General features: G+C 41.0%; 1 protein-coding gene across 2 annotated transcripts in view; it reads left to right on the forward strand.

Annotated features, from left to right (window-relative positions):
* Positions 1-27,600, forward strand: part of USP22 (ubiquitin specific peptidase 22) — a 101,401-nt gene that overhangs the window by 49,307 nt on the left and 24,494 nt on the right. For both annotated transcript variants that reach the window (XM_065684639.1, XM_065684640.1), the window contains 2 exons: positions 2,529-2,630; positions 24,271-24,440. In XM_065684639.1, coding sequence (XP_065540711.1) covers positions 2,529-2,630; positions 24,271-24,440 — 272 coding nt within the window. The remainder of the gene's footprint in view (positions 1-2,528; positions 2,631-24,270; positions 24,441-27,600) is intronic.

Consider the following 27,600-nt stretch of genomic DNA (forward strand, 5'->3'; position numbering starts at 1 on the left):
TTTGTCTCAGGTAGATTATGGTGGAGTTTCTGGCATGTTTGTGGCTGGTGTTAAACCTCTCATTAAACCTTTTTCCTTCTTTGTGGTGGTTGGTTGTGTTTTGCTTTTGTTTTAAACACCGAACCACTCCTAATAAATGGTTCTGTCTTTTCTCACCCGTTTTCAGGAGTAATAAAACCTCAATATTCATGTTAAATTACACAGCTGGAACAAAACACTTTAATATCTGTCTCTGATTTAACTCGTGCTCTTTCTAATGAAAGGCTTCTGTAAGAAAGTTTTCTGTCTGTTGTGCTCTGTGTATGTTGTGGCATTAACTTTACCCGGTTTTCTGTTTGATTTCATTCCATTTTAATTGAACAATATTTGATTCACCCAGAATCCTGCAAAGTAACCCAGGCTGTCATGTTTAACTTGTCTTGAAGAGTTGCTCTTGTGAAACGCTTTGGTCCCCATCCTCTTTAAGCTATATAATTATATATAGATATATATAAATATATATGAATAGTCCCACTGACATATGTGGAACTCTTGCATGCCTAAGTTGAGCGCAGATGTGTTTCTGGGAGTGAGTTTTGTTACATTTGATTTAAACCAGGATTTAACCATATCCAAGGGGTTTTTACTACAAGGCTTCATCCCACTGTCAGATAACACTGTGTTTGGCCATGCTTAAACTCCAGTGAACGTAAATGCCAGAGTTGGGATTTTACAGCTGGCCACTGCAATAGCTGGTGCTAACACTGTGTTGAAAATGATGTTGAGCTTTCTTTGCCATCCAATTCATATGAATTCCTAAGGGAGCATTACAAACACGAGAAGGGTTGCTGCAGACATCTAATCCAAAACTTGTTGCCAGCCAATGTTCTGTCATATGTGAACTGTCCATATGTGCATCTCTGAAGTTGCTTCATTCGTTTGCCTTTGCCTACTGTATAGTGTATTCAAAGCATTGCAGCTGTTTTAATCTCATCAACCGGTTACACAGTAATTAGTTTCCTTTTCTGTTTTCCTGGGTGTGGAGCTTGATGCTGAACCTTGGATAAAGGAAAGGGACTGTATGATTCTGGTATTCTTTCTTATGCTTCTTGCATAATCTCTTGCTGAATCAAACCAAGTGAGAGATGGGTGCATCCGTGTAAATAAGACTTTTCTAGTCCTCCAGAATGTGAAAATGAGACCTTTTCTTACTAGAAGCTGGAGGGTCAGTAGTAACTATGAATTGAACATTTTTGGGTGGGTAGCTTCTGACAAGCAGAGCTATTTCTGAAAATGAAGATCAAAGAGCTATTAAAATTTCATGCACATTATGCAGAATGTGTAAGCCTCTAGCTATGTTTTCTGCTCTCCCTCTTTTCATATGTATGATTTATATTTTCTGTAGCACAGCGCTGTTTCTGCTCCATGCATTCCGTGAAAAATAACTCCTAATTGACTTTAATCCTCAGTTTTAGAATAGATTGCTTGTCATCTTATTATTCTTTAGTTTTAATGCCGAGATGCTTTTGTGACTCGCTACAATTGACCCTGCATAGTAATTCCTCTGTGCTACGTAGAATGCTGCAGCACTACTTAGCTGGTCAGCACATGAGTCTTCACTGTTGCGTTGTTCTTGTATCAGGTTTACACTGCACATGACTCTGTGCTTACTCCAGATCTATTCTCCATACTACTAATCTGACTCATTTTTAGTGCACTTTCCTTTGAACAAAATTTAATGTATTGGAAATCAGTGTTGATGTTTAAAGGGAGTAATGACAGATTTTAGCTGCAGCTCATGAGAAATAGTAAAGTAATTGGAGAGGTTTGGTTTGTTGATGGGGGGAGGGTTGTATTTAAACCTACTATTAATTGCATTTGTAGGTGATCTTAGGTCCATCAGTAGAGTGAATCTCAAGTGCTAGAACTTGCTAATGTCTAATCCTACAACGGTGCTTTTAAGGAAAGGTCATACTTTGTAATGGTAAATTCTAAGATATGTAACAACTGTTTAGTATATCGAATTACTAAATACTGCTATTAATCTATAAAGATTAAGCCTCTATCTGTCCATTAAGTTGGGTCAGTTTCGATCTATTTAATAACCTGTCAAAGCTTTGGAGAGGAGATTTCTTGGTTATCCTGTATCTTCTCGTGAAATCATATAGTGGTTCTGTCACTTGACCTCCTGAGCACAAAGAAATGCATTTCTGTGTAATAGTGGATTTATTCTTGTGCTGGAATTTCCTTTTAACTGAAAGGAGGATTATAATCCAATAATGGAAAACTTACTTGGGCTAGGTATTCCTTATAGGTAAAGAACAGCTTCTCTTTTCTTCTTTGAGTTCTTACTTGTTCGAAGATTGATTGCTATCTTTCTGAAGGGCTAAAAAGAAATCAGCCCCTTGCAGTTGTACATAGATTGAACCTAACAGTTGTACATAGATTGAATCTAACCTAATGGACAAGATGTTGAAAGCTTTTACTTGAACTGCGGTTTTAACCCTTTTACTAAACAACTTCCTGAAACTTTCTTTTTGTCTGCTTAGGCATTGGAGAGAAGTATTCAACATGGGAGCCAACCAAACGAGAGTTAGAATTGCTACGACACAACCCCAAGCGGAGAAAAATAACCACAAACTGCACCATAGGTAAGTTCTAGACATCCTTTCTGAAGCTGATCCTCAGCATGGTCAAAATTCCATGGTGGTGTTTTTTTCCCTGTAAAAGTTTTTACCCTGAGGTTATTGTAGTGGGTTTCCTAAATGTAAGGATAACAAAATGAGTTTATTTCACACTACCTTGTTCTCACTGGAGAAGGATATCGGCTCTGTCACTTCAGGTACTGATGATGAATCATCTGTGGAACAGCTCTGAAGTGGAATTGGGTTTTTTTACAATATGCCTTGAAAGACTTCAGCAGAAATCAGTGATGTTATTTCAGCTCAGAGATCCCATGCCAAGTATATGAAGGGAATTCCTGTAGTTGAGATGTATCCTTACCTATAACAGTCTATTGGGAAATCTGGTTTTAGCAGACAATAAGCACAATGATGTCTTTCTGCTTCATGTTCTAACTCTAAATGGAGTCTCTTCAACATCATATTGACTCTGAAAAGATGCAATTTATTCTCCAGTGTGTCAAATAGCAGTCTTGAAATGTATATCAAACATTTAATGTTTAGAGTTCAATAGTCTGGAGCAAAGACCTCTCTGAAATGCTAACGTGTATCTGCTTATGGCTGGGAGAGTATTTGGGTGAAGATGATGAAAATGAAAAGTGTTTTCCAATCTCTTTCTGCTGTCTTTAGGGATTAGGGGGTTAAAAGTAGCTTGAAACTGTTTAAAAAGCTTATTCCTATTTTTTTTAAGCCACTAACTCTCACACAAACACATCATGCTTTTAGCACATTTGCTGTTGTCCAAATACACTGAACCATAATCGCTTCAACTTCCTAATGTCATGTTTCTAATACAATAAGTCGTAATTAATCCAAAATGTGTGTATATTTATTTGGAACAACGGACTGAGCAGCACAGAGTAAGTTGTGGTAACTTGGAAATGCATCTAGAATGGTGATTTTAAAGGGACCTATGCATTTGCCGTAGTGAAACAGGAAAGACAGTTGGAAGAACATGTGGGCATTGAAAAGAAGCAGCCTAAGAAAAAAATCACTAGGCAAAGATTGCTTGCATCGTGTTCACACTGTGTTTTATGAGGCCGCAGTATATGCTGTAAAGACTGTTACCAATTCCTTAAGGTAATAGAACTGTACAGGGAAAAACAAGTTTGAAGGTGAACGTGACCTTTCTGAAGAAATGAGGCCCATTTCTGTGTTTCCCTTTGCAACTGGAAGGAATGCTCTGCCTACTCTGAAAGGATTTTACATTTTCCAGTCTGTTTCAAGAGGCCGTGTCTGGTTGCGTGTAATCTCGTACAACGCCGCACGGGCGGGGGAACGCTCATGGAACACAGGGGACAAGGGAAGTGACTGATCTCTTTACTTCTGCAGGCATGCTTTTAAGAATCTCTCCTCCTGAGCCCTCAAGCTGTCTATGTGCTGAGATTTAGAAAGTGGGGAGAAAAAAAATCAAAGCGCCCAAGAGACATAATGCAGTTTGGGCTACAGTTAAAAGCAAAAGAGTAGCTTTCTTTCACAAAAATACATTGGGGGTTTAGCTGAAGGAAGAAAAGACTTGCCATTGTCCTTGAGCCTTTTCTCTCTATCTAACCTGCTGCTAAATATATATCTGCTTCAGAGTCTTTTTACCTTCGCTTTCCTTACATTGACTTGTCTGTTTGCAGTTTCAGATCAGTGAAGAGCCTATATGTAGACTGAAATGCTGCAATTATCTGGACATGCTCATTTCTCTCTTTTTCTAATACTCAATTTTTTATCAATCCCATAGCAGATATTAGTGAATCCAATTTATCTTCTGAGGTAGGTAAATGGCTTAGAGAATAGGCATAATGTCCAGTTTTATTGGTTCTGAAAATGGAGCTGATGTTGATACCCATCTGTAATAAGCATTGCACATCTGTTGATCAGTTCGGTTTACAGAAGAGTCTGTTAAAACATAACCAGCTGCCTTTTATGTATAAAATGCTCTCTGCAAAGCTGTTTTAAGAGGAAGGCTGGGGTGTTTGCTGCTTTCTGTTTGAGATATACTGCTGTCAGATGGGAGGTGGCGTGTTCAACTGCTCTGCAATGACATGAAATGGTTATTGTGCCGATGCCTGTTTCAGCATTTGCGTATGACAAGTGTGATAGTGTTATAACTAAAGTAGATGGGACAACACTTTGAAACTTGGACAGGCATGACCTTGAAAGGGTATATTTAACCTGTATGTGCAACGTTTGCATGTGATGTTAAGCCTGTTAAACTTTGTTGTTTGTATCTGGAACTTGTAGTGAAATATGTTTTGTTGTAGTTTCCTGTTACATCTGTTACATGTTATTTGCATGGCACTTATTTGTGTGAATGTTTTACTCCATGGCAGAACCTTCTTTGTACCTAAAGGGACCTTTTAATTCCAGATTTTTACCAATGTCTTGATGCTTCTCAAATAGCTGGATGCGTCTGCTCTTTTTGAGCTGCTTGAACATATATATACAGCTGCAGGATCCTTTGTCTTTCATTGGCATCATAAGTTACATCTGAAGAATACTCAGTCATGAAATGAATGTTATAATGGAGGATTGAACTGGTAGTTCATTAGAGGAAATACTGTGCAAAACTCTGAGCTTTTGATGTTTCCACTTGAGTGATAATCTGAAACGCATTGAAGATGGAACTTCTTGTTCGCAGCCTCAAACCACACAAAACTCAAAAATGCAACAAAGAAGCCCCAGCTTAACAAAAACCACATAGATTTTGCTTGGTTCTCTTTTGAAACAATGTGTGTTTCCATCTCAGACTTACCTTTCCAACTAGGAAGAAGATAAAATAGGTTGACGATTCAACATTTGCTTCAGTCACTATTTTGCCATTGAGCAAACTGCTGTTCAAATAAAAACCCTTGTCAGGCTCTGCTACAGGCTGTGCAAACTGTGCTGATTCCTGCCTTTTGGAATATAAAGGGCTGTTCCCACTGTTGCACATAAATATCTTAACAGTGTCACCTGAGTTACTCTGAACCATGTGGAAACATTGAGCTATCTACATGCAAGAAGCTAGGATGAAAAATCCTCATATAGTTATGGGGTTTGTGGGACATTTCATATCCTAATGTCCTAGCAGGCTTGAAGTGTCAATGGAGTTTCTGTGTTTGAAGACATTCAAGAAGACTGTGTAGTCTACTCGGACCCTAAACATGCAACCCTTTGAAAGCAGTATTGGCTCAAGACATTCTCAGGCCTTGATGCTCCATTTGCTACAGCATGCTGCTTTGCTCATTTTTTCAGCTGAGCAAGATCAGCCTGAAGGGATGGTGTACTGTGAGGAATGCAGAGGGGGAGTAGAAAGTAGAAACTGCGTAAGTTATTGTATGTTGTTCTCCGCAGCAGTTCTGAATCATGGCCTTAGGCTATTCAATTCATAGAACGTTTCTGTTCATAGCAGTGCTCATGATGATTTTGGGTTGAAGCTTTCAAGCATCCCCTGAACACCAAAACTTTCATATGGAAAATTAAGGAAGGCTTGATTATTAAATTAGATTAAATCAACTTAGAAGGAAAGTGATTTTTTTCAGTCTCGTATCTGTGAAGAGACTGCCCTCAACAGGTGAGTGTAGTGACCAAACCCCACGTTCACAAGCAAAGTGTTTTTATGAGGAGGTTGGAATGCCACTGTAAGTGGTACACCATCTTTTGGGAACTATTTTCCAAAGCTTATCTTCTCTGCTGTCATTAATACCCCCAGCAGATCAGTTCTCCTGAGTACATGAAGTATTGGCTTGGGATCAGCTGGTCTCCGATTACCATATGAAGTGACTTCCTGGCTAAAGATTGGTGTAGTAACAATAGGAAGAATTAGACTCTGGAGGCACTTGGGTAATTAGCAGGAGCCATCTGGGGTTCCCATTTGCTGTCTTGCAAAAAGGTAGAGGGGATAGCCTTTAGAGGAGATGGAACAAATCCTTTCAGAAGGAACGATAAGGTGGGGGGAGATGACAGAAACAATAGTTACATGGGAGAAGCAGGTGGGTTTTGCAGCTGTGCAGTGCTAAGCAGCACAATGTGATAAAGAGCAGCATAAGTGGAATAAATATTGCAGCAGAGCTCTCATGTAAAGGTGGCAAGAGAAGAGGAACAGCAGCCTGGAAAATACTTCTGGTTCTCTAAACAAGCTACCAGGAGCATTCCCACTTCTGCAGAAGCACCTTCAACACTTACAGGTGGTGAAGGCTACATCGGTACCTGAGAGTTGTCTTTGTGAATCTACCAGCTTTCTGGTGTACTTTGTCTAGTTAAGTGCTACTTAAGGCAGCTGAAAAGGAAAAGTGGAATGGAAAACATGGTTTGGTACAGCACCAAGTTTTTAGCTGTAACTTAAATTGCAAAGTGATTGATTTATAAGCAGAATACTTCTATACTTGAAATCATGAGCACACAAAGTGCACCTGGAATTGGAAGCCTTTGATTCTTAATTGGTTTTAGGCTGCTCTGTGATGACAGAAAGGAAAACCACCTTTGAGACTGCTCAGGTGCATGTTTCCTCTGTGACTCTTTTCGTCTAATTTCACAACTGGAGTGGTTACCTGGTTGTAAAACTGTTTCCTCAAAGGTTGGGTTAGGAAGTTCCTGTCTTACCTTGTCATGAGCTCTGACTGTTCGCCTGAGTTGTGTGATTTCTGGGTCTCGCATTGATAAACCTGATAGTAAACCTAAATTTAAAACCCCCTTTTCCTCTCAAAGCTCCAAGGGAATTCTAAGAAACATTAAAGGAGTTGTGATTTCCTTTCTGAGGTTTTTAGAGATGTGCTTTCGGGAAGTCTTGCTTAGACTTTTGAAGTTGACCTCTTTAGCAATATAAAATACAAAGCTTTCCTCTGCAAAAGGCTTTTCAAAAAGAAATTCCAGATTTGGTGTTTCACTCATCTTTTTATGTATTGATGGATAGTTTTTGTGTATCGATTGATGGTTTTCCAAGGCAGAAAGCAGTTTGCATCTCTGCTTTAATGTCACATGGTTTAATTCCTGTGAAGGTATCTATGATTTAATTGCTGCTGGATAAGCTTAGGAACAGCCACACTAGCGCTGAAGTCCCTGGAGCATTTATGTGCTTGGAGTGAGCAAACTTCTGTTATAGAAGCTTTTGTTATAGAAGGGTAAGTAATCTTACCTTCGCATTTGAAGAGTTTACTAATGAACAGTACTTCTTCAGAATGCTTATTTGATCTCTAGCTAGCTTCACAGGAATGAGGGGTTTTTCTGCTTTTACTATCCCCATATTTCATTGAATCATGAATCAAGGAAATGATGATTTCTTTCTGAATATGAGTTACCCTGTTTGTGTTTCCATTTCATGTCATGGTTTTGCAGGGATGTACTCTTTAATGAACATCAAGAGAACCAGACTTTAAAAAGCATTTCTAATGAAATCAGTAAGACTTCATTATCTATCTCTCTCCCCTTCTGCCATGTCTTAAGCAAAAGAACTAGCAGTATACTTCTAATACCTGCTAAGGGTGAAGACATAATGCTACAACTGAGGGAGACAGCTTGCTTACATCCGGGGGCAGTCCTTTTCTCTTCACCCTTATGTATGCTTCCCCTTAATTCCAGCCACATGGTCCCACCCTCTCCTGGGCATTGGCTCTTGAGCAGTCAAGCTGGTTGCAGAGTCTGTTCAGTTCATTAAGCTGGCAGAAAACATTGTGCTTTTTGTTGGTGGTGGTTTTGCAAGAGCAATGTTCCTCTGTGTTACTGCACTCGACAGCTTGACAAAGGTTCCGACATAAGCACAAAGCTGGCGTGAGGAGGGCACAGGGACGGGATGCCTGGCTGGGAGTGAGGGGGAACCTCCTTTTGCTGGCAGCAAGCCACACTGCATCCAAGCTGTGGTTTTCATTTGTCTACAGCAAAGCCAACAAAGATTTGACTACTCTTGGATCATAGAATAAGTGAGGAAGTCAGTTTTAAACAGAAAACAAACTTTTCAGGCTTTTTAGGATTCCGTATGAAGATGACAAATTCTGTGAGAAGCTGACATCGGTGATAACGTGGCCTCTTGTTGCATGGTCTGCTTAATATTTTTAAAGTAAATATGTAATTAAATTAATTCCTTTTATCTTTTAAGATTCTAAAACAATTTATCTTTTATTTATCAATTTATTACGTTTTTAAAGCAATCAGTAGTGAGGCTGAAATCCAAATGAACTTGCATTATGCCATGTTCCTGCTGTGCTGTACATGCATAACCTCAAAGTTTGTGGCTCTCCCTTTTCAGCCTTTATACACAGTCCCCCTTCCCAAGAGAAACAAAAGCTCTTTGGAAGTAACTAATATACAGTGTTTGCCTATCTTGTGCTTGATGATTGAAGGAACAGTTGAAACTTGCAGGGCTTGTTTTTCAGCTTGTAAAGAATAATGAAAGGAGGATACAGATTCCCTTTACAAAGAGCTACTTCTCCCCAAGGGCTTAGTCCTACTTTCAAGTTGAAATGCTATAACAAGTTGAAGTATAAACCAGTTAACATCTCTTCTCTGGGAAGTATAAGGCAACAGCAATGGGATAACTTGGAAAATAATGTATTCCAGGAAATCATGGCTAGTTTTGTTAGGCTTCCCAGTGTTTTTGGGTTGATCTTCTTGTAGTAGGATGTGGATTCTTGAAGCAACCACCAGACCTAACTTTTGAGGATCAGGAGTATTAGCAGCTCTTAGAAACAGGAGACTTAAAGGTTGTTTGTTGCAGTATCTATGTACGGCATAAATCCCATATCTTTGCTTTGTTTCCAGTAAACATTAACAAAATGTCAAAACCAGCTTTGAGAAGGAGATACCTTCAAGCTTGGTGGTAGGCTGGCATTGGAAACAGCTTTTGCACTGGTGTGCTAAATGTGTTCTGAAGGAGTTTCTTAGGCTCAGGGGGCTGCTTGAAGGCCTTAGTTTGCATGGCTTTATGTGGGAGCAGTTTAGTTTAAAACAGAACAGGAAGCTGAGTAGAACCTTTGGGTATATTTGGTGTCTGAGGAGCAGTGGGTTTTTGTACAAGTTTTAGAATTCTTTACAAAATACATATATAAAAACCTGTGAATGGTTTGACTTTTTTCCTCCCATTTAAAGCTTGTTTTACAGGTTTTATTAGGGAAGTAAGAGCAAAGAGAGGCACCAGGGTATAGGCATGTGCATAGCTACAATAATATGAGGTATTGCAGATTAAGACATGTTGATGTGAGCATCAAAGTTTGTAAAGCTGGAATTCTAATCTCCAGAGGTACTTACTTCAAATAAAATTGTACCAAGTTAAAACTATTTGTGTGTGCAATAAACAGATTGCCATTGGGATTGAAGTTTTGTGTTGCCCTGTCTTGGAATATTGCTGTTCATGTTGCTTACATAGCACATACTTGAATATTGTAACTCTAGGTGGCTCCTGGGGTTTTGAGACAAAAGAAGATGCACTGTGTGTGTTCCCAATGTGTAATTCCTTGGAAGACAGGGTTCTTAATCCAAGGCTTGGATCCTGTTCCAAACGTCTAACTCAAACCTGATTTCCTCCTCTGGACTCTTTTAAAAGTGGATCCATGGTTGTTACTAATCTATACACATTGTTTTTAGTTAAGACAGTGTTTCAGTTTGACTTCTTGAGGTGAAACTTCATCATTGGATCCAGCTAGGTAGCAGCACAGAACCATTTTTCCCTGTTCTAGATGCTCATTCAGCTTTCAAGTGTCAGATGTTTGCTGGCTTCATTAGTTCTCTTACCTATTTTTCTCTAATGGTAGAGTTTTTCCCCCTGTACTTTCTTCACTAAGTCATTATATAACTTCATCATGCAGTCAAAACACTAGGCTTTTAACATGAAAAATGCAGTAAATGTTAGTCACTTTTCATCATCTGCTTGAACAGGTTTTTATGGGAATGGGAGTTTTCTTGTCAAGAAAAAAACCCAACAGCAATATATAGCCAGAACTTCCTTCTGGCCTTCTTGAGCAAGGTATCTTTATTTAGATCAAGTATTGGTTGTTTAAAATTAAAGGAAATTCATCAGGGAATTGTTTAGCTTACTAAAAATTAAATCAAAACAGTGGATACAGAAAAAGTTGTTCCAGAAGTGCTTGGCTTTGTGTCTGTCAGAACAAACAGCAGACCTTGTCCTTCTTTGACAGCAAACCCTGAGGTTAGCAGGTATGTCCACACAATGCCAAGCTGGAGACTATTGCGCTTCTTGTCCATATCATGCAGTGATCCTCTACAAACCAAAGCCTTTCTTGAAATGGAGGGTATGTTTTTGCTGTTCAGCGCTGCAGTCAGTGCAAAGGTACTTTCATAATCTCTGAATCAAGAGCCAGATGAGGAAGTTCAGAGTTAGCCCTTGTAGCTACACTGGTTACAGCCTTAATATGGGCAGAGGTGCACCCATAGCATGAGAAGTTTCTTCTTCCTACTCTTAAACCCAGCCCAAAGAAACAAACTGATTTACCAGTGGGTTTTAACCTGATTGACTCTGTGTCATGAGAGCATGGCAGTTTCAACAAGGCCAGTAATCTTCATCTCAGTTTTGTTCTTTTGTGGATAGCTTTTGGAGTATATTTACTATGACCTTCCATTCTGCTCTTTCCTGTCTGCTTCTAGAGCTGGGCTTTGTGTGGACAGAAGGTAGATACAGTATATACTGAAACTAGGAATATGCATAAACAGCATGTGGCGTGGTTTGTGTGTTGTGGATTGTAGGAATAGCTCGGTGCCAGTTCATCAACAAGAATTTGTGCATATTAATATATTTGGATGCAGTTAATTTCGTTGGCTGTTAGCCTACTCCTCAAGTTATTAATTTGTGAAATCTGTTTTGAGGAAGGGGAAAAACTCGGAGGCAGCATATGGTGTGATATTGGGGGGAAAGGACGGCTGCGGGTGTGAATCTTGGTTTGTCAGTTTAGTGGGAGTACCTCTTGTTCTTTAAAGATGCCATCTGCACAGGATTCTCACTGCAAGTCTTGCGCTTCTGTGCAGATCATGCAAGAGCTCACTGAGTTTTGGAGTTGGGCTGCTTTGGGGGAGGGCAAAGTGACTATTTTATTCTGTGCCACCTTTTGATGTATTTTGTTTTGTATGAAGGCTTTTTTTGGTTGCTGTTTAAAAATACCTTGAAGGGTCTAGAGCTGAACTAAAGAGCTACTTGTCATAATGCTCTGTATCGATCCTTCAGCCCTTTTGACACAGTTCCTGCTCTTTGCCTACTGATGTTCTTTCCTGATGTTGTGTGTCTCCTCTCTGTTCTCCCTTCCTGCAATTATCAGATTGTTATTTTCATGCTCTGGTTTATAGGACTTTTAACGCCTTGAACTGTGCCTTGTAGGGTGGGTGAGACAAGGTAGCTCCTGCTTCAGTCGTGTGGTTGCTTTAGGAGCCTCTCCATACCTCTATTCAACTTCTTTAAATCCATTAATCTCTGTATTTCTGAGTGTACAACGAGCACAACAGTTATAAGGGGCCTGGCTTCATTGTTAAACTAAGGCATTTTGTGCAGTGCAGATACCTAAATATAGCATTTCATGTCATGTTTTCTGCTGTGCAGAAATAGGCACCTTTCTGTTTCTCTAGCTCTTGATGCGACGTGTGCTTGGAGAGCATAGTGTTCCATCTTTCTCCTCCAGCCAACTGCTCTTCAAGTGTTACAGGGATCACATAACGCTTTGATACTTGGTAATAGATTTGATTATGTGATTATTTCCAGTGCCACGTAGGAAAGATGTTTTCTTCTATTGCATGTTCTGAGAATCTGAGGTCCAGATTGTATGTATGCATTCCCCAATGTGTTCACTCCCTGCTAAGAGACCCTGACAGAGATTGGATCAGGTTGAGGCACAACAGACAAAATTTGTTCAGTGAGTCCTGATATGCCAAGATAGGGATTCAGAGAAGTTTGGTACAAGTTCTGCTGCGGAACTTAATGTCTTTTTCAGTCTTACTCATTTCAGCTGAGAGAATCAAATAGAGAGAAATAATTGCCATGGATGATAACATGCTGTATAGCTTTCTGGTTTTGAGAACATGATGCATTTGGTTTCTTCTGGAGACACCTGAGAGAGAAAAACAATTTGGCGATGCAGATGGTCGGTAAAAGTGCTGAAGATGAGAAATTACAGATATAAAACCTGACATTTCCCATACTGCTGAAACAAAAAAAGACCTTTTTGCAGAGTGCTCACAGGTCTTCCTTCTGTTAGCAGGTGACTTTATCAAAAGGTTCAAAGCTCGTCTTGCATACCGCAGAGGTCCTTGGCTTTAGCTCCCCTTTCTCCTCCTGCCCCACACTTAATTTAAACATGCTTGCTGTGGGAGACAGTAAATTCATGCAAATGCTCATTATGTGTGTATTTTAAAGCCTGGTTTTGGGTGTGGATTTAACTGTCTCACATCAGCTTACGAAAAGGCCTTTCTCTGGCTTTTTCTTTTACTTCAGGTTATTCTTCTCACAAGACAGCCAGTGCTATAACAGGAAGAACAATTCAACTTTACACCCTAGCCGGGAGAAATTGCTCCTGGAATAGTTTTTGTCTCCTACCTAGGTGAAAACCCAACCCTTGCAGACTCATCACATGGAACTGTGTGTGGTTGTGTAAGGATTGTTGTGCTTTGCTGCTGCAAGACAGCCAAGTATTTATTCTGTAAGGAAGTATTATTTGTATTCTGGTCTGTTTCTTTTTACTCTAACTTTGATCAGTTTGGGGTCATCTTGTCTAGGTTTGGCCCACAGAAGGCTTCTGTGTGGCTGTTGTCTTTTCCTACTTGTTGGGGACACGTAAGAGGACATATAATGGCTCATGCCATACCCACTGAGGTACACAGAAAACCAGTGATACTTCAGTATGTTGGACAGGTTGTCTCTTCCCTTATTTCAGGAGCTTTTCTAAAGCTGTTGCTACTTGAAGTACAAAAAAACTTACTTAGAAGCTCTGATACTACTGGTAGAGAAGCTTTTCTGGATTTCATAGTGGATGCGTATCTTCCATATTAATTGTTGTTGCAGTTCTTAAGCTCTGCGTTAATTTATTGATCAAGATGACACTAGAATGCTTCAGAATATGAGTGCATCAGGGGATATTGCAGGATCTCAACTCTGAAGAGTTGTAAGAATAATTCGGGGAAGCATTTGTCAGGAATAATACAGGTAGCGTTAATTCTGCCTTGAAATAGAGGAATAGACCAGGTCACTTCTCACCAGCTTCTGCAGCTGTTTTCCTGTGATTTTAGTGGAAGACACAATACCCCTGTCAGTGGCTTGCTCAAAACCATTCCCTGTGTTTGGTTTTGGAAGCGTGTTTCTTCCTTTAGTTTTGCAGGGAAGAGATCCTTGCAGTCCCTTGACTTGCTTGAAACAGCTCCTCTATTCACACGTCCTGTATGAAAAGTTAACCTCAAGAGGTTGGTTTGTTTGTATCGCCAGATATTTTAGGCCTGCTGACTCATTTCACCAGGCCAAGGGTGTGCGCTTCTGAGCCAAGTACCATCAAATCAGAAGGATGAGAACTTAAAGGACATGGAGTGCTCCTTCCTTGTCTGTGTGCTTGGTCATAACCCAAGCGTACAGTTACTGTGAAGGAAATGACCTCACAGCCTGGCTTACCATGCCCACACCGTTATAAGAGATCACTGACCTTGTTTTGAAGTGTGTTAAGCCTGGAGAAACAGAAATACAAGTAAGGGTAATTGGTCAGAACTCTTTTGGAGGGTCGGGCACAATGCTTGAACACCACAAAGTATCTACAGGTAAAGGAAATCATAGGGAGTGTGCCCTAAGGCAAATAACAAACTCCTCTGGGCTGTGGAGTGGCTCATGGTTTGGCATCATTAGTTTGTGAAATGATGCCAAAGATGTATAAGCTGTGGGTATAGTATAGAGAGTACTTTCTGTGTCTGGCACAGTGTGTACACTCAGGAATCACTGTCTGGCTTGGGGATTTTGTTTCATCTCTACAATAGTAATATAAACCACTGCACTTCCTGTGCTTGATCATGCTCTTTGTGACTTACTTGATCCGTTAGCTCCAAGGATGTCACTTGCCCTTAGGTTCTTCCAACAGTCTATGTCCGAGTGGCATGTGTGTAAAGGCTGATCAATTGCCCTACAGTAAAGCCTTCTTTGGTAGTCATTGCTTAGAGATGTGCGTTTTGTCTCCCGGATCTGGCAAAGTAAAGAGAAACCTTTCCTTATTCTCACTGCCAGTTATGGTTGATTATTTCTATATCATTACTAGAAATTCTGTATTTAAATGAGTCACAAACATGTAGCTCCTATGCTGTGTCTTCAGCCCAGTGCTTTTTGGCAGTTACAGCTTTTAACTGAAGGTGCAACATGATACAGGGACACTCCTCCAGTTTTGATTTATAGCACCTCTCATAGCTGCAAATGTATTTATCTTGACACACACTAGCAGGTATGACACAGAGGAAATGAACTGAAATAGCAGATCCAGGCGACCTCTTTGTGTTACCCTGTGACTATTTTTTGCATTGCTGAAGTGAATGAATGATGCATGGAGCCACAGATGCAGAAGTTCATACGCAGAATACCTATGCAGTCTAAAAATGACATTGAGGATAGTTAGCAGCCCTGATGCTAGCAGCAGCTGTTACCTGTTCTCCAGCCCTTCCTGAGGGAGGGCAGTTTATCTTGGTTTCTAAAATCATGTGGTAGGAATAAGGATACAGATATTAGGGCTGTTCTGCTACCCTGCTTGTGGCTTTTAGACAAAAGCCTGTGCTGAAAGCTTGTGACAGTAGAGGGGATAGGAGGCTGTTTGTCCATGAAAGAGACCAACAGCTCCTGCATCCCTCTCACGTTCTGGCGCTGGCATTTTGTCCTGACCCTTGTTGAGCTCTGTGAACCTGCTCAGACAGGTCAAAGTCTTGTTGCTGGTAATGATGAGTTCATCCCCTCAAGGTGAGACTGCTTCCCCTGCCAGACAGGCAAGGTGACCCATTTCACCACGGAGTCAGGCAGATGCAGCTCGGTGCAAGGTGAACAGCCTTTTTGGCATCAGTGAGCTGTTAGATGGGCTTAGCTGTTGTATGCAGATGCCCTCACCTTGCCCATCCCTGTCAAAGGTGGTTTGTATCATGCTGTAATATTAATCTGGATGTGTGAACAGTCACAGGGTGACAAATAGAGGGGTATCTCACGCCTTTCCTGAGTCAGGATCAATGTTACGCGCCATTCCTGCTGGAGCAGCGTTTGGAACCACTCCAACAACTGGGAGTCCCAGACTCCCTTGTTGCAGTGTTTTCTAACGGTGAGACAATTATTCTTAATATCTAATTAAATTTCTCTACTTGTGAGCTCAGTCTTTTATTATAGCTTTGGCAGGCCACAAGAGTTAATTACCGTCCTCTTTGCAGTGGCCTGTAACGTACTTGAGAACTGTCAGCCTGGCTCTTCCTCCATCAGCACTATCTCCTTTAATTAATTAAACTCAACCAATGGGTTCTTCAGTTGTTTCTCCAGTGTCAGATATTCATTTAATGGAAATTTTCACTCATGTTCTCAACTTTCCCCCAGTTTCCATAGAACTAAAACGTGTGCTCAATTCCAGCTGAGGTTTTCTTGTCACCAAGGCACAATAACAACCTGCCAGGCCTTGTCATAGTCCTGTGAAGCTTCAAAATGCTGTTTGTCTCAGCGCTATAGCACAGTATGAAGTCATTTAGGTTGCGTTGCTGCAGCCATCACTCCTCATTTTGTGTTTGTCCACTTAATTTTCTTGTTTCCTACTTCACAATTGTTTTTATTGAATGTAATTGATTTCAGATAGTTTGTCCTACTTAACAAGTTGCTCTTGAATTATTGTCCTGTCTTCCAGTTACACTCGCACTATCTTGATGTAGTCTGTACCTTCTGTAAGTGTATATTATGTGATGTCATTGAAGCCGTTGAACAAAAGTGAATGCAATAAATTCCCTGTTAACTAAGAGGGATGGGGACAAACTAAATGCTGGTAAAACATTATCGGTGTCTCAATCCATGCTAAGCCAATGCAAATTCCACTTAGGCTTAGAGCAGCAAGAATGTGCTCAGTGTCAGTATGAGCATGCTCACGTGGTGGTGTGCCCAAGGTATGGAGCCTTCCAAGAATGCAGTGCAGAGGCACTAAAGCTGGTTGCATAAAGAACATAACCACATTGACTTAGAATCATAGAATCATAGAATAGTTAGGGTTGGAAAGGACCTCAAGATCATCCAGTTCCAACCCCCCTGCCATGGACAGGGACACCTCTCACTAAACCATCCCACCCAAGGCTTCATCCAACCTGGCCTTGAACACTGCCAGGGGTGGAGCACTCACAACCTCCCTGGGCAACCCATTCCAGTGTCTCACCACCCTAACAGGAAAGAATTTCCTCCTTAGATCCAATCTAAACTTCCCCTGCTTAAGTTTTAACCCATTACCCCTTGTCCTGTCACTACAGTCCCTGACAAAGAGTCCCTCCCCAGCATCCCTATAGGCCCCCTTCAGGTACTGGAAGGCTGCTATTAGGTCTCCATGCAGCCTTCTCTTCTCCAGGCTGAAAAGCCCCTACTTCCTCATTAGTTTTGCCTGTACAGAACCGCTGCTGCTTGTTTTATGTTGTGGTGTGGGTGAACTCAGTCATTCTCATAGACATGGTCGAAAGTATGTTCATTTCTACTGCTGGACAGATGCTACAGACATCACCATGTATATACCATTGAATCATGGAATGGTTTGGGTTGGAGGAGACCTCAAAGCGCATCCAGTTCCAGCACCCTGCCATGGGCAGGGACACCTTCCACTAGAGCAGCTTGCTCCAAGCCCCGTCCAACCTGGCCTGACAATTTAGGTAGGTTGTTGCCTATTGGTAACTTTTCATGGGGGTTATGGATATTTTAAGGGAGAAAAAAAGATAAAATCAGTGACTTGTGAATGGCAATCCTAACACAGCATAAACCTGGATAAATCCGGGAAGTTTCCTGTGAATGTTGAGGTCACTCCGGAACTGCCCATTTGCACACAGATATGCCAGAAATCACCAAAAGGAAAAGACTTCAAGTTGTCATGTGAACCTGAATGAAGTACTTGAGCTCGCATTTAAGTCATAACACTTCTCTTGGAGGCAGCAAAACTGCGAAATGTGAACTGACATGTTGTCTTGGTGGTTTTGAACCACTTCTTCATTGTCTTACAGTGACTGGTTCTGTTTTCATTGCTTTCCTTGTTTAAAACTGTTTTTTCATGTGCACCTTGCATCTTACATTTGAGTTTCCCAGGGGAAAACATGCCAACATCAGGTCAGCACGTGTAAGGAACAAGTCCCACTTCACTCTTCTTGTGTGTTTGGATAGGGTAAGCAGTTGCAGTGAATACAGATAAACTGATTTTCTGTTCTAATCCCAGTATTCTACAGAATAGACTTAATCTATGGTTTTCCCAAGTGATGCGTGTGCAGGTCAGCTATTTAAACTGAAGAATGTGTCCTCCAGCTGCACCAGAGTGCACTTTTGTGTATATTGGGGCTTCTGGATGGAAGGGGCTGGCTTTGTATTTGACTCCTGTCAGTGCCAAATGGAAATACTTGTTAAATCCATATTTGTATACCAATGTTATCTAACTGCAGTGCACTCTGTCATCCTCCCAGCCTCCCAGAGCTGCAGGACTCAATGCGGATGATGACTCTTGATGCACACACATCAGTTCTTGATAGGTATTTTTAGATAAAGGAGTAGTGTAATATAAGAAAATATTATATAGAGAGTATAACATACAGAAAAAAATGAAAACATCCATATCAGATATCTCTTAATAAGTTAAGAAATACTGTTCTAGAACTCTGTTCTGACTTGTGATTTAAAAGGCTTTGCTTCAAACTGAACTGGAGCAGAAGAGTGAAGTTCTCCAGGTGACTCCCTGTGCCTGTAGGTGACTGAGCAGCTTGAGGGGCCTGGACAGAGGGTGGGTAGTGGTAATGATACAGCTCCAGAAAGGTAGCTTGGTTCAGAAAGGATTTACAGTGATTCAGAATGAGCAGTGACTAACCTGGCACCCTTGAATAACTGGAGAAGAGGAGCCAAGTCAGGAAAATAGACACAGGGGAATTTCATTCTCATAGACACAGGGGAATTTCATTCTCACCTGGGTGAGCAGTAAACCAGAGCGAGAAGATTATTGCTGTGAGTGTTCATCTTCATTTCCTTGATCTGTCATGTTAATCCCTTGCTAACTGTGTCTGTCAAAATAGAATCACTTAATAGTTAGGGTTGGAAAGGACCTTAAGATCATCCAGCTTCAACCCCCCTGCCATGGGCAGGGACCCCTCACACTAAACTATGGCACCCAAGGCTCTGTCCAACCTGGTATTGAACACCACCAGGGATGGAGCATTCACAGCTTCCCTGGCCAACCCATTCCAGTGTGTCACCACCCTTACAGTAAAGAAATTCTTCCTTATATCCAATCTAAGCTTCCCCTGTTTCAGTTTTAACTCGTTAACTCCTTGTCCTATCACTACAATACTCCCTTTAAAAGATTTCACTGATAAACCAATCTGAATCAGTGAATCAGCTTGGAGAACACTTCCTCAGGCAGCTGCCCCAGCTTGTCTGCTGGGGATCCTGAATTACCAATGCAAAGGGTGGTAATAAGTCTAGTTGGTAGATTGCACGTTGTATGTTTGCTGGAGGTAGAAATGTTCAATTGTGAAGTCAAGTTTTAAGATCATGTGATTGAATTTTCTTCATTTAACTCGGCTGTGGCAAAAGTTTCTGGAGCTTTTTCTTGAACTGTTGTTAAAATAATGCAATACCTGAGGGTGTCCTCAGCAAGTCTGTAAAATGGTCTGTAACACCTGAAACAACCTTTTCTAATGCATTCCAGTCCTGCTTCTGCAGTTCCTTGTTGGTTTCATGCAGCCACTGAGAAAACGATGCTTCAGCTGAAGTGGTGTGGAATAGATTGACCAAAGCAGCGTGGTTGCCTTCTCCGATAACCAGTGTCTCAGTGTCTGGCTTTTCCCCACACAGATTTGCAATTCCATGTATCTACATATTGCTGCTTTCTTAAATGTTGGGGGTTTTTCTTACTGCTATTTCAAAAGGGATTATCTATTGAGAATAATTGCTGTCACTAACCCCATTAGCAAAACCATGCTGCTTCTGGTGTGCAGGCGGAACAGGGATGTATTGGGCTGGCTGCGGCTGGTGTTTGTAACAGATACATTCTGGTGCTGTGTGTGATGGTCTGCACCTGAAACTTGAGAGCTGAGAGGGAATTTGGGTTTAGCTTTAGGTGCTAAGAAGTGTGGCAGCTCTCCCCTGAAATACCTTTCCACAAAGATGCTCTTCAATGGTGGCATAATTCCTGCTGTATGAACATGGGATGAAAACCTAATATTGGTCTGGAGATCTTCATTGCCATCCTACACTGCATGTTTTCCAAGGATTATAATTCCAGTGAGATCTTCCCCAGCTTCTGGTACTGTCTGATGGAGCTTCAGGGAAGCATCAACACCAAATGGGGGAACTGGGAGGGCTGGGATGCAGGGGCAAAAATGTCTCTTAACGTGTCGTCAACCTATGTTTAATGGAAAAAGGATCTCAAGCTGGCTGTGTTTTAGTGGATCCGAGTGATTTCCTGATTGTCTCACAAACTGCATTTTATAGTGACCCATGTTCTTGCTTCTACAACCTTCATTCAAATAAATCACAGGTTTCTGTGTGGTAGTATTTGTTCAGACTGGTTTACCTGCTGTCACTCCTATCCCAGCACGAAGCTCTAGGCTTAGAGATAAACAGACTCTCTTCCAGCAGAAAAAGGGAGGCACCTGGTTGGTTTTTCTCTATGTTGTATTCATGTGTGGTCCTCTCATTTCCCTGCTTTCCCACCTTTCATATACAGTTGCATTTAACAGAGAAGTGGAATTTCCTTATCTTGTTTTGGTTTTTCCATCTCGCCTGTGTGGGTGGACTTGCAGAACCAGTGTTCTGGATCTCCCAGCATCGCAACAAGCCTTGTTGCCCAGTATTGCACATCTATTACTTTGGGCATTCGAAAAAGAAAAAGCCTGTTACTGGAAGAAGATTGAAGAACTGAAGCTGACAAAGGTAAGCCAGGGGCTTAGAACCTGGGTTTGACACTGAATGTAAAAGGAATTTGCCAGGTAGATTTACCTGTGCTGCGGGCATTGCAGAAGTAGGTTTCTTCTTTGCTTATGCCCTGCCTCTCCATCATGTGCCAGAAGGAGAGTAGCGGATGTACACCATGCATGATGGGCTTTCTTTATGGATTATACCATGCAGGTCAGCTCTGTCTTGAGAGCAATATTAATTTCAGTATTCACGTTTACATTAGCAAGGTTCAGAAGTGAACCAGTACTTTTCTAACTGCACTTGCCATAAGAGCACATGTGTGTAGAATATGTTGAGTATCTCACTGATTGCTCTTGCTTATTTCAGAACAGTTCATAAGAAACAGATAACACTGTGAGCACAGCAGAAGTTTGCAAAATACATTAGCTTTATGGGACACGTTATAAGAGTAAGTAGTGTTAGGACAAGGGGGAATGGCTTTAAACTGACAGAGGGAAAATTTGGATTAGACATGAGGCAGAAGCTCTTCCCTGTGAGGGTGCTGAGGCGCTGGCACAGGGTGCCCAGAGAAGCTGTGGCTGCCCCATCCCTGGCAGTGCTCAAGGCCAGGCTGGACACAGGGGCTTGGAGCAAGCTGCTCCAGTGGAAGTTGTCCCTGCCCGTGGCAGGGGTTGGAACCTGATAAGCTTTAAGGTCCTTTCCTAGCCAAACCATTGCATGATTTATTACTAGAGGTAAGATAATGTTGGCAATCCTTAGTTAGCCCCACTCCTCTGCACAAATGGCAAGTTATCCACTATCATCTCATCAGGGCACTCCTACTCTGAGGTTCTGGCACATTATTTTTGTGTTACTTTATGACCCAAGTGTTGCAATGTTTGACTCTTCCAGTTAAATTTTGCCAGGCTTTATTAATGTGGAGGGAATAGGTGTGGCAGACAGAAGTATTTTACATTCTTAGTGTTTTAATGACTAGAATTCTGTACAGGCTTTCAGTTTTAGCTATTTTTCTTTCCAACAAAATCCACTTTTTCCCATAAAAGTTAAGCACAAGAGGATGTGTTGTTCTGAGCTTTGTCAGCTCTTTATGTACATGAGATTTTTATGTTTTCCAATACACTACAATTAGTTATGCAGTACATAGCTGTAGTTCACTGCATCATACCTGTTTCATTTCAAACGTCAGTTTAAGAGACAGTATAGCAGCTGCAGTTATTGCTCCCTCAAGGATAAGACTGATATATGCTCCTTTATGTTTTTCCCTTTTCAGCCAAGTAAGTTCTTGTGTTTTGCTACATTCACCACTTTCTTATTTTATTAGGGTTTGGAGTACTCACATTTCAGCCTTGTCTGTTTTGCAGGTTACTTTGGGTTCATTCAAGTGAAGTCATAACGTATGAAGCACTCCATTTAGACCCAGGGTAAAACTGACACCAAAAGACCAAGCAAGTAGAGTAAACCCAGAGAACCCTCTGAATTTGATGCCTGTGACTAGTCTTCTGGTGGCAACTTTAAGGAAGAATTGATTCTTGTGGTCACAGGGAAAGAAGGTCCAGCCACAGGCATGTAATAAATGATGCTTAATAAATGATTCCAAAAAAGTTGTCTTTACGTGTTTGCTTTTACTTGTGATTGCTCAATTGGATATCAAAAAGAAAAGCACTAGCATGAGTCTCTAGATGTACTGCTGGTTTTCCAGCAGTCTTCTGTGCTTGAAGGCTGACTTTGTATACTGGAGCTAACCAGAGGGACTGGGTTTTCCAGGCAGAAACAGGGAGAGACTCTTCTGCCCCTCAGAATACCCTGGTGCGTCTCAGGCATGTCCAGGGGTTTGCAGTCTGTGACTTAAAGAAACCCAGTAAGCTTTAAATGGAAAATACAGGAGAGAGGTAGGCAAGAGATACCAACCAAACATTGCTCCACTTGCACAGCATGGACACACTTCTGTTATGACATTGTTTGCAGAGACATGCAGGGTGGGGAATGAAATAGGATGGTGTTCAAAGCTGAAGCATCACACTGTATTTCAAGCTGCTACAACAAATTAACTATTTAACACTTGGCTAATGTGCATACGCTTGTTGCCTCCCAGCATGAAAACAAAGCAATTGCAATAAGCTTTCTGCCCAGTAGAAGTTACTGGGATATAATGAGAAACTTTGTCCTTCACTTTTGAGTAAACGGAAGCACCAGGAAGCTGTTGGAAGGAGGATGGTGCTGCATTAGGTAGAGGAAAATAACTTTGATGGCTCTGTGTCCATTGCCTGCAGCTCAGTAGTGCAGCTCAAGCTGATGTAGTGCAGCTCAAGCTGATGTAGTGCTATTTCTCTCTGGTAACATAGCAACTGGACCACACCTCCTCCTACTGAAAGATGCTAAAGAGCCCTTTGAGCACTATCTGGTGTACTGCAGGGGAACTGCACCAGTGTTAATTGCCACAGCATTGCCAGCTGTTTGGGTTTTTTTGCCCCTCATGGATGGCAAGGAAATTCTTTGTTCTCTGTCAAGTAATCCTGTTTTTTTCATTCGCTGCTCATGTAGTAATCGTATTGCAGAGAAGGACTATGTTAATTAAAAATTAATACCAGAACTGTATCTGTCAGTGCATTTAATCTTGTTTCAAAGTAAGTTTTTGATTACAAATAAGCACTCTTGTCCAACTGATGCTCTTCTCATTTAGCACTCCTGTATGGTTAGTATTATGGTAACCTTTTGGAAGAATACTCAAGGATTTGAGCATGTTTTTCTTCTCGCTTAGACTTTGCAAATGACTGAAAAGCTTTCCCCACTCCTAACCTCTCTTCTGTTGTGCAACAAAAGAGCTTTCCTTTAAGCATCTCGGGTTCCAAGCACAAGAAATCGTCTCTGGGCATTACTGAACGTTTGACTTAAGGTGTGATGAATCCTCTTATGCCAAGTTGAATTTTTTTGATGTATACTGTAGATTAACGTTTAACTTAGCTAAAACAAGTGTGGAACTAGTGTTGGTCAGAGTTTCTCTTTTAAGGTTGTTCGGATCTTGGGTTTTGAACATAAAAAGGATATGCTATGTCTGCATTGGATGTCGCAGTCTGACTTGGTTTTGTGAAGGCCGTTTCCTTTGCTGCCCATCTTAGAAAAATGATTGTTGCATTAGAACAGTACAAAACCCTTATTCTGGCTTTGTGACTTGCATTAGGGAAAACCTTTTAAACTGTCTGAAAACTTACTATTTAAATGCATCAGTTTCTTACTGTAGTGACTTACCAGTTCTTGTATTTGCACTTCGGTATCAGCTCGGGGAGGAGGGGGTGTTTTGGTCACATATGGCAAAACAGCCACTGCAAAATAATGCTATTGGTGTTGCTGTACTTGGAGGTTTCCTGAGAATTTTAAAACCAAATCTAGTGTAGAAAGTGGCAGCTTGTGACTTGGGTACATCAAAACCAATAGCCTACCTAAAGCAATATAAAACTGTGTACTTGGAGCTGTGCATATACAGTAAATATGTGGCAATATTGTGAAAACTATATAAAAATGCAAATACACCATTATGTTAACTTGATAATGCTTATGCATCCCCTCCCCCTTCTGTCTTTATAGGTCTACGAGGGCTAATCAATCTTGGGAACACATGTTTTATGAACTGTATTGTCCAGGCACTTACCCACACTCCACTGCTGCGAGATTTCTTCCTCTCCGACAGGCACAAATGTGAAATGCAAAGCCCCAGCTCATGTCTGGTCTGTGAAATGTCTACGCTTTTTCAGGAGGTGAGTGCTGTTTGCCACAAACACAATGCTTTTCCCCAGATGCTGGCTGGTTCTTAACCCAAAAGGGGTTGTGTTCTGTTTGCAAATAGGGAATCAAATTACGTTTCCCCTCAAGGTATAAAAGAGCAGTAAAGATTGAGTTGAGACCCTACTGTCACTAATACCCAAGTGCTGAAAAGGAAACTATTGTCCCTTTAAGTCCTATTCTTAAGTCACCCTTGTTTAGGCGAAGCTGGTATTGGAAATAATTACAGTGCTGCCTGCTCTTCTGAGACTGATCTGGAAGGCTTCAGTCTTAGAGCTGAATATGTGCTTTAATTAAAGGTACAAGTTGTAACTGGAAAATATGTCATAGGCTCTTTGGGTGCTAATGGGAGTGAGAATGAAGCAATGGTATCTAGCCTGGTGGTTTGAAGCACTGGATTATGTAGGTCTGTATGAATATTTTAAAGATCTTGATTCAGAGCTTTCTAGCAGGGGGAAACATCTTTGCTATCATCTCTATTGTGGCAACCCATTAATGGCCAGGAGGAGGTAGAGAAGCGAATGTGTTGGTACAGTTTGTACCTTCCATGTAGGAGCTACTCTTCTTTCTCTTCCTCACTCAGGTGACTGGCTTTGCAATGTGCCTTTCTCTGTAGGTCTAGTCTGTGCTGCATGAGACAGGCACACTCTTCCTTTACAGTCAAAGAGCTTTATTAACTATCTTAATCTCACATCAGTAATATAAGGACTGTGGCTAGACATGGGCTCTGAGTTCTAAGATGAGTCTTTGAAAACAAACAAATGCAGTCTGTGCCTTCAGTGATAGATCTGCTTTCTTGGGAAGTAAAAAAAAACCCCAAACCAAACCCCAGACAAAGCAAGCCAGGCAAAACCCCAAAAAAGCTTTAGTACATGCTGTCACAGAGCACTTAAAATAGCTGGAGATGTCTGTACGCGGAGCATGTCTTTGTGTATGTGCTGTCATGGAAGCTCGTTCAAGCTGAGCCCAACCTAAAATAACTTTACCTTTATCTTGTGATTTTCAATTTGATTTTACTTCTGTGCTTTTTTCACCACAGAGGATTGGTTTTGGTTATTGCAGGCGAGTTACATAGGGAAGGCAAAGTGTCCCTTTAGCCATTCCAGTACAAAGTTGTTTCAGTGAATTTGCACCTTTTCGTGCTGCTTTTCAGTTATTAGTTGTATGTTATACTTCTTATTCTTCGGTTTATTTTTCAGTTCCTCATGAGTCTGTCAGGAAAGGAGGTAAAACCAAAAAGCAGGAATACCGATAGGTAGCAGCTGCAGGATTATTGAAACCAGATGTGCAGTTAAAGGGGGAAATACCACTCTGCCTAGCTAAAAAAATTCAGTCCGTGGTCTAGAAATACCACTTTCTCTACACTGTTAATAGAGAAACCTTATTTGCTTGTTTAAAAATAAAAGGTACCATTAAAATCTTGATATCCTTTCATCAAGTTGTGGTCTAAAGTCTCATTTTGAGTATCACCACATTCTATTTACGCACGTAAATCCCTTGGGAAAGGGGGAATGAGTGTTACATTACAGATTGGGGGGCTGGAGGAAAGATCAAGACTGTCTAGGTAGTGATTTTGTATTTGCGTTAATGTATGTGGAGCCCTGTCAATGGCCTGGGATGCCTTTTGCCAGACTATGTACAAGCATGTAAGAAAGGACAGGCTTCTTATCCAAAATGAGCCTTAAATGCAGCATTCACATTAGTTTCAGTTGTAATCAAGTTTAATTTCATACACAGCTTTGGGAATCTCAGCCTTCATTTTCCCCAATCAAAATTCATGCCTAAACTTGCATTAGTTCTAATAATTGATGTGCTGCAACATGAGGGTATGTGAATGAGGGAAGAGCTATAGCTGTGATATCAGACTGTGAAGATGGCAGGACAGCATCTCTGTCCTTATCTCACATTGAAGTTCTGTAGGTCCCTGCTGTGGGAGGACAACAAAAAATGACTCAACCACCTTGAAGTTAAAACTAGAGCCTTAGTCCTTCACAAGCAAAACTGTAGTGTCTGCAACCAACTCCGTGTATTTTAACTTGCAAGCAGTAAATACCATGTTATGTTTATAGCTCTGTCAGCACTCGTTTGTTTCCTAGTTTTAATCTCTTTGCATTCAGAATTAAAACCAAAGTCTTGCACTTTTTGAGCAGACTGGTTATCTTTTTTGTCCCAACTATATGGATGAAGATTCCTACACTCTGCAGAGATAAGGGCTCCATGGAGGAAAGCTAACGAGCGGAGATTTCAGTGCTATGGTTAAGAATTCCTTTGTAATTGAATTACTGGGGAAACTTTGGTTCAGGTTATGTCTTGTTTTCACGTAGCTTTCCCACCAGGATTAACTGATGTACTTATCCCAAGGCATTTCACCCAGTGACAAACCATCAGGGCAAGGGTTAACTTCCATCTCCCCTCCACCCTTCTTTTCTGAAGGTGTGACCTTAGGCAAAAGGAATGCCAGGGGATCTGGTGAATGCCTGCCAGTAAGAACTCTCCAGGAGAAAAAGAGACTCTTTGGAGCGCTAAATGAAACTTACTCTACATAAAAAGCAAGTTTTGCTTCTCAAACAAAAAAACACTTGTTCCTTTCTTTCTGGTTTAAGATGAGTTAATTATAATGGGGTGTGTGATTTCTCTGCGATAAATAGGAAGCTACAAAGTTCTTGCACCTTGAAGTAGGTTGGTGGTGAGTAATGAGTATCAGATGGTTCTCAGAACTGAGGGTTTTTTCCTGGTAGCTTTTCTTGCAAACATGCCAAGCATTGATCTCTGTTTGTTTTAAAAATATCTGACTGCATCAATTAACATTCTCATTTTTGCTACTTGAAACCTATTTCTCAATAGAATCATGACATGAATTACACTGCATAAGAAAAGGAATAAAAAGGATTTGGGAATAACAGATAGTGGTGAAACTGGATGGAGGGAAGATAGAACACACAGAATCCGTTCATTGAGCCTTTGGGCTGAAAGGGTTTGTGCACTACTTTTTACTTACTGGTATTTGTGTTTTGCTTCAATGAAAATTAAGATACTCCATACCCTAAGGTTTATCTGAATTGTTTATGGAATGACCATTTAGGATGGTAGGAGTAGTGGATCTGTATCCTGGTATACTCTGACTGAAAACCTGGG

Source organism: Lathamus discolor, chromosome 6 (assembly GCF_037157495.1).
Source record: "Lathamus discolor isolate bLatDis1 chromosome 6, bLatDis1.hap1, whole genome shotgun sequence".
In the NCBI taxonomy this organism is placed as follows: Eukaryota; Metazoa; Chordata; class Aves; order Psittaciformes; family Psittacidae; genus Lathamus; species Lathamus discolor.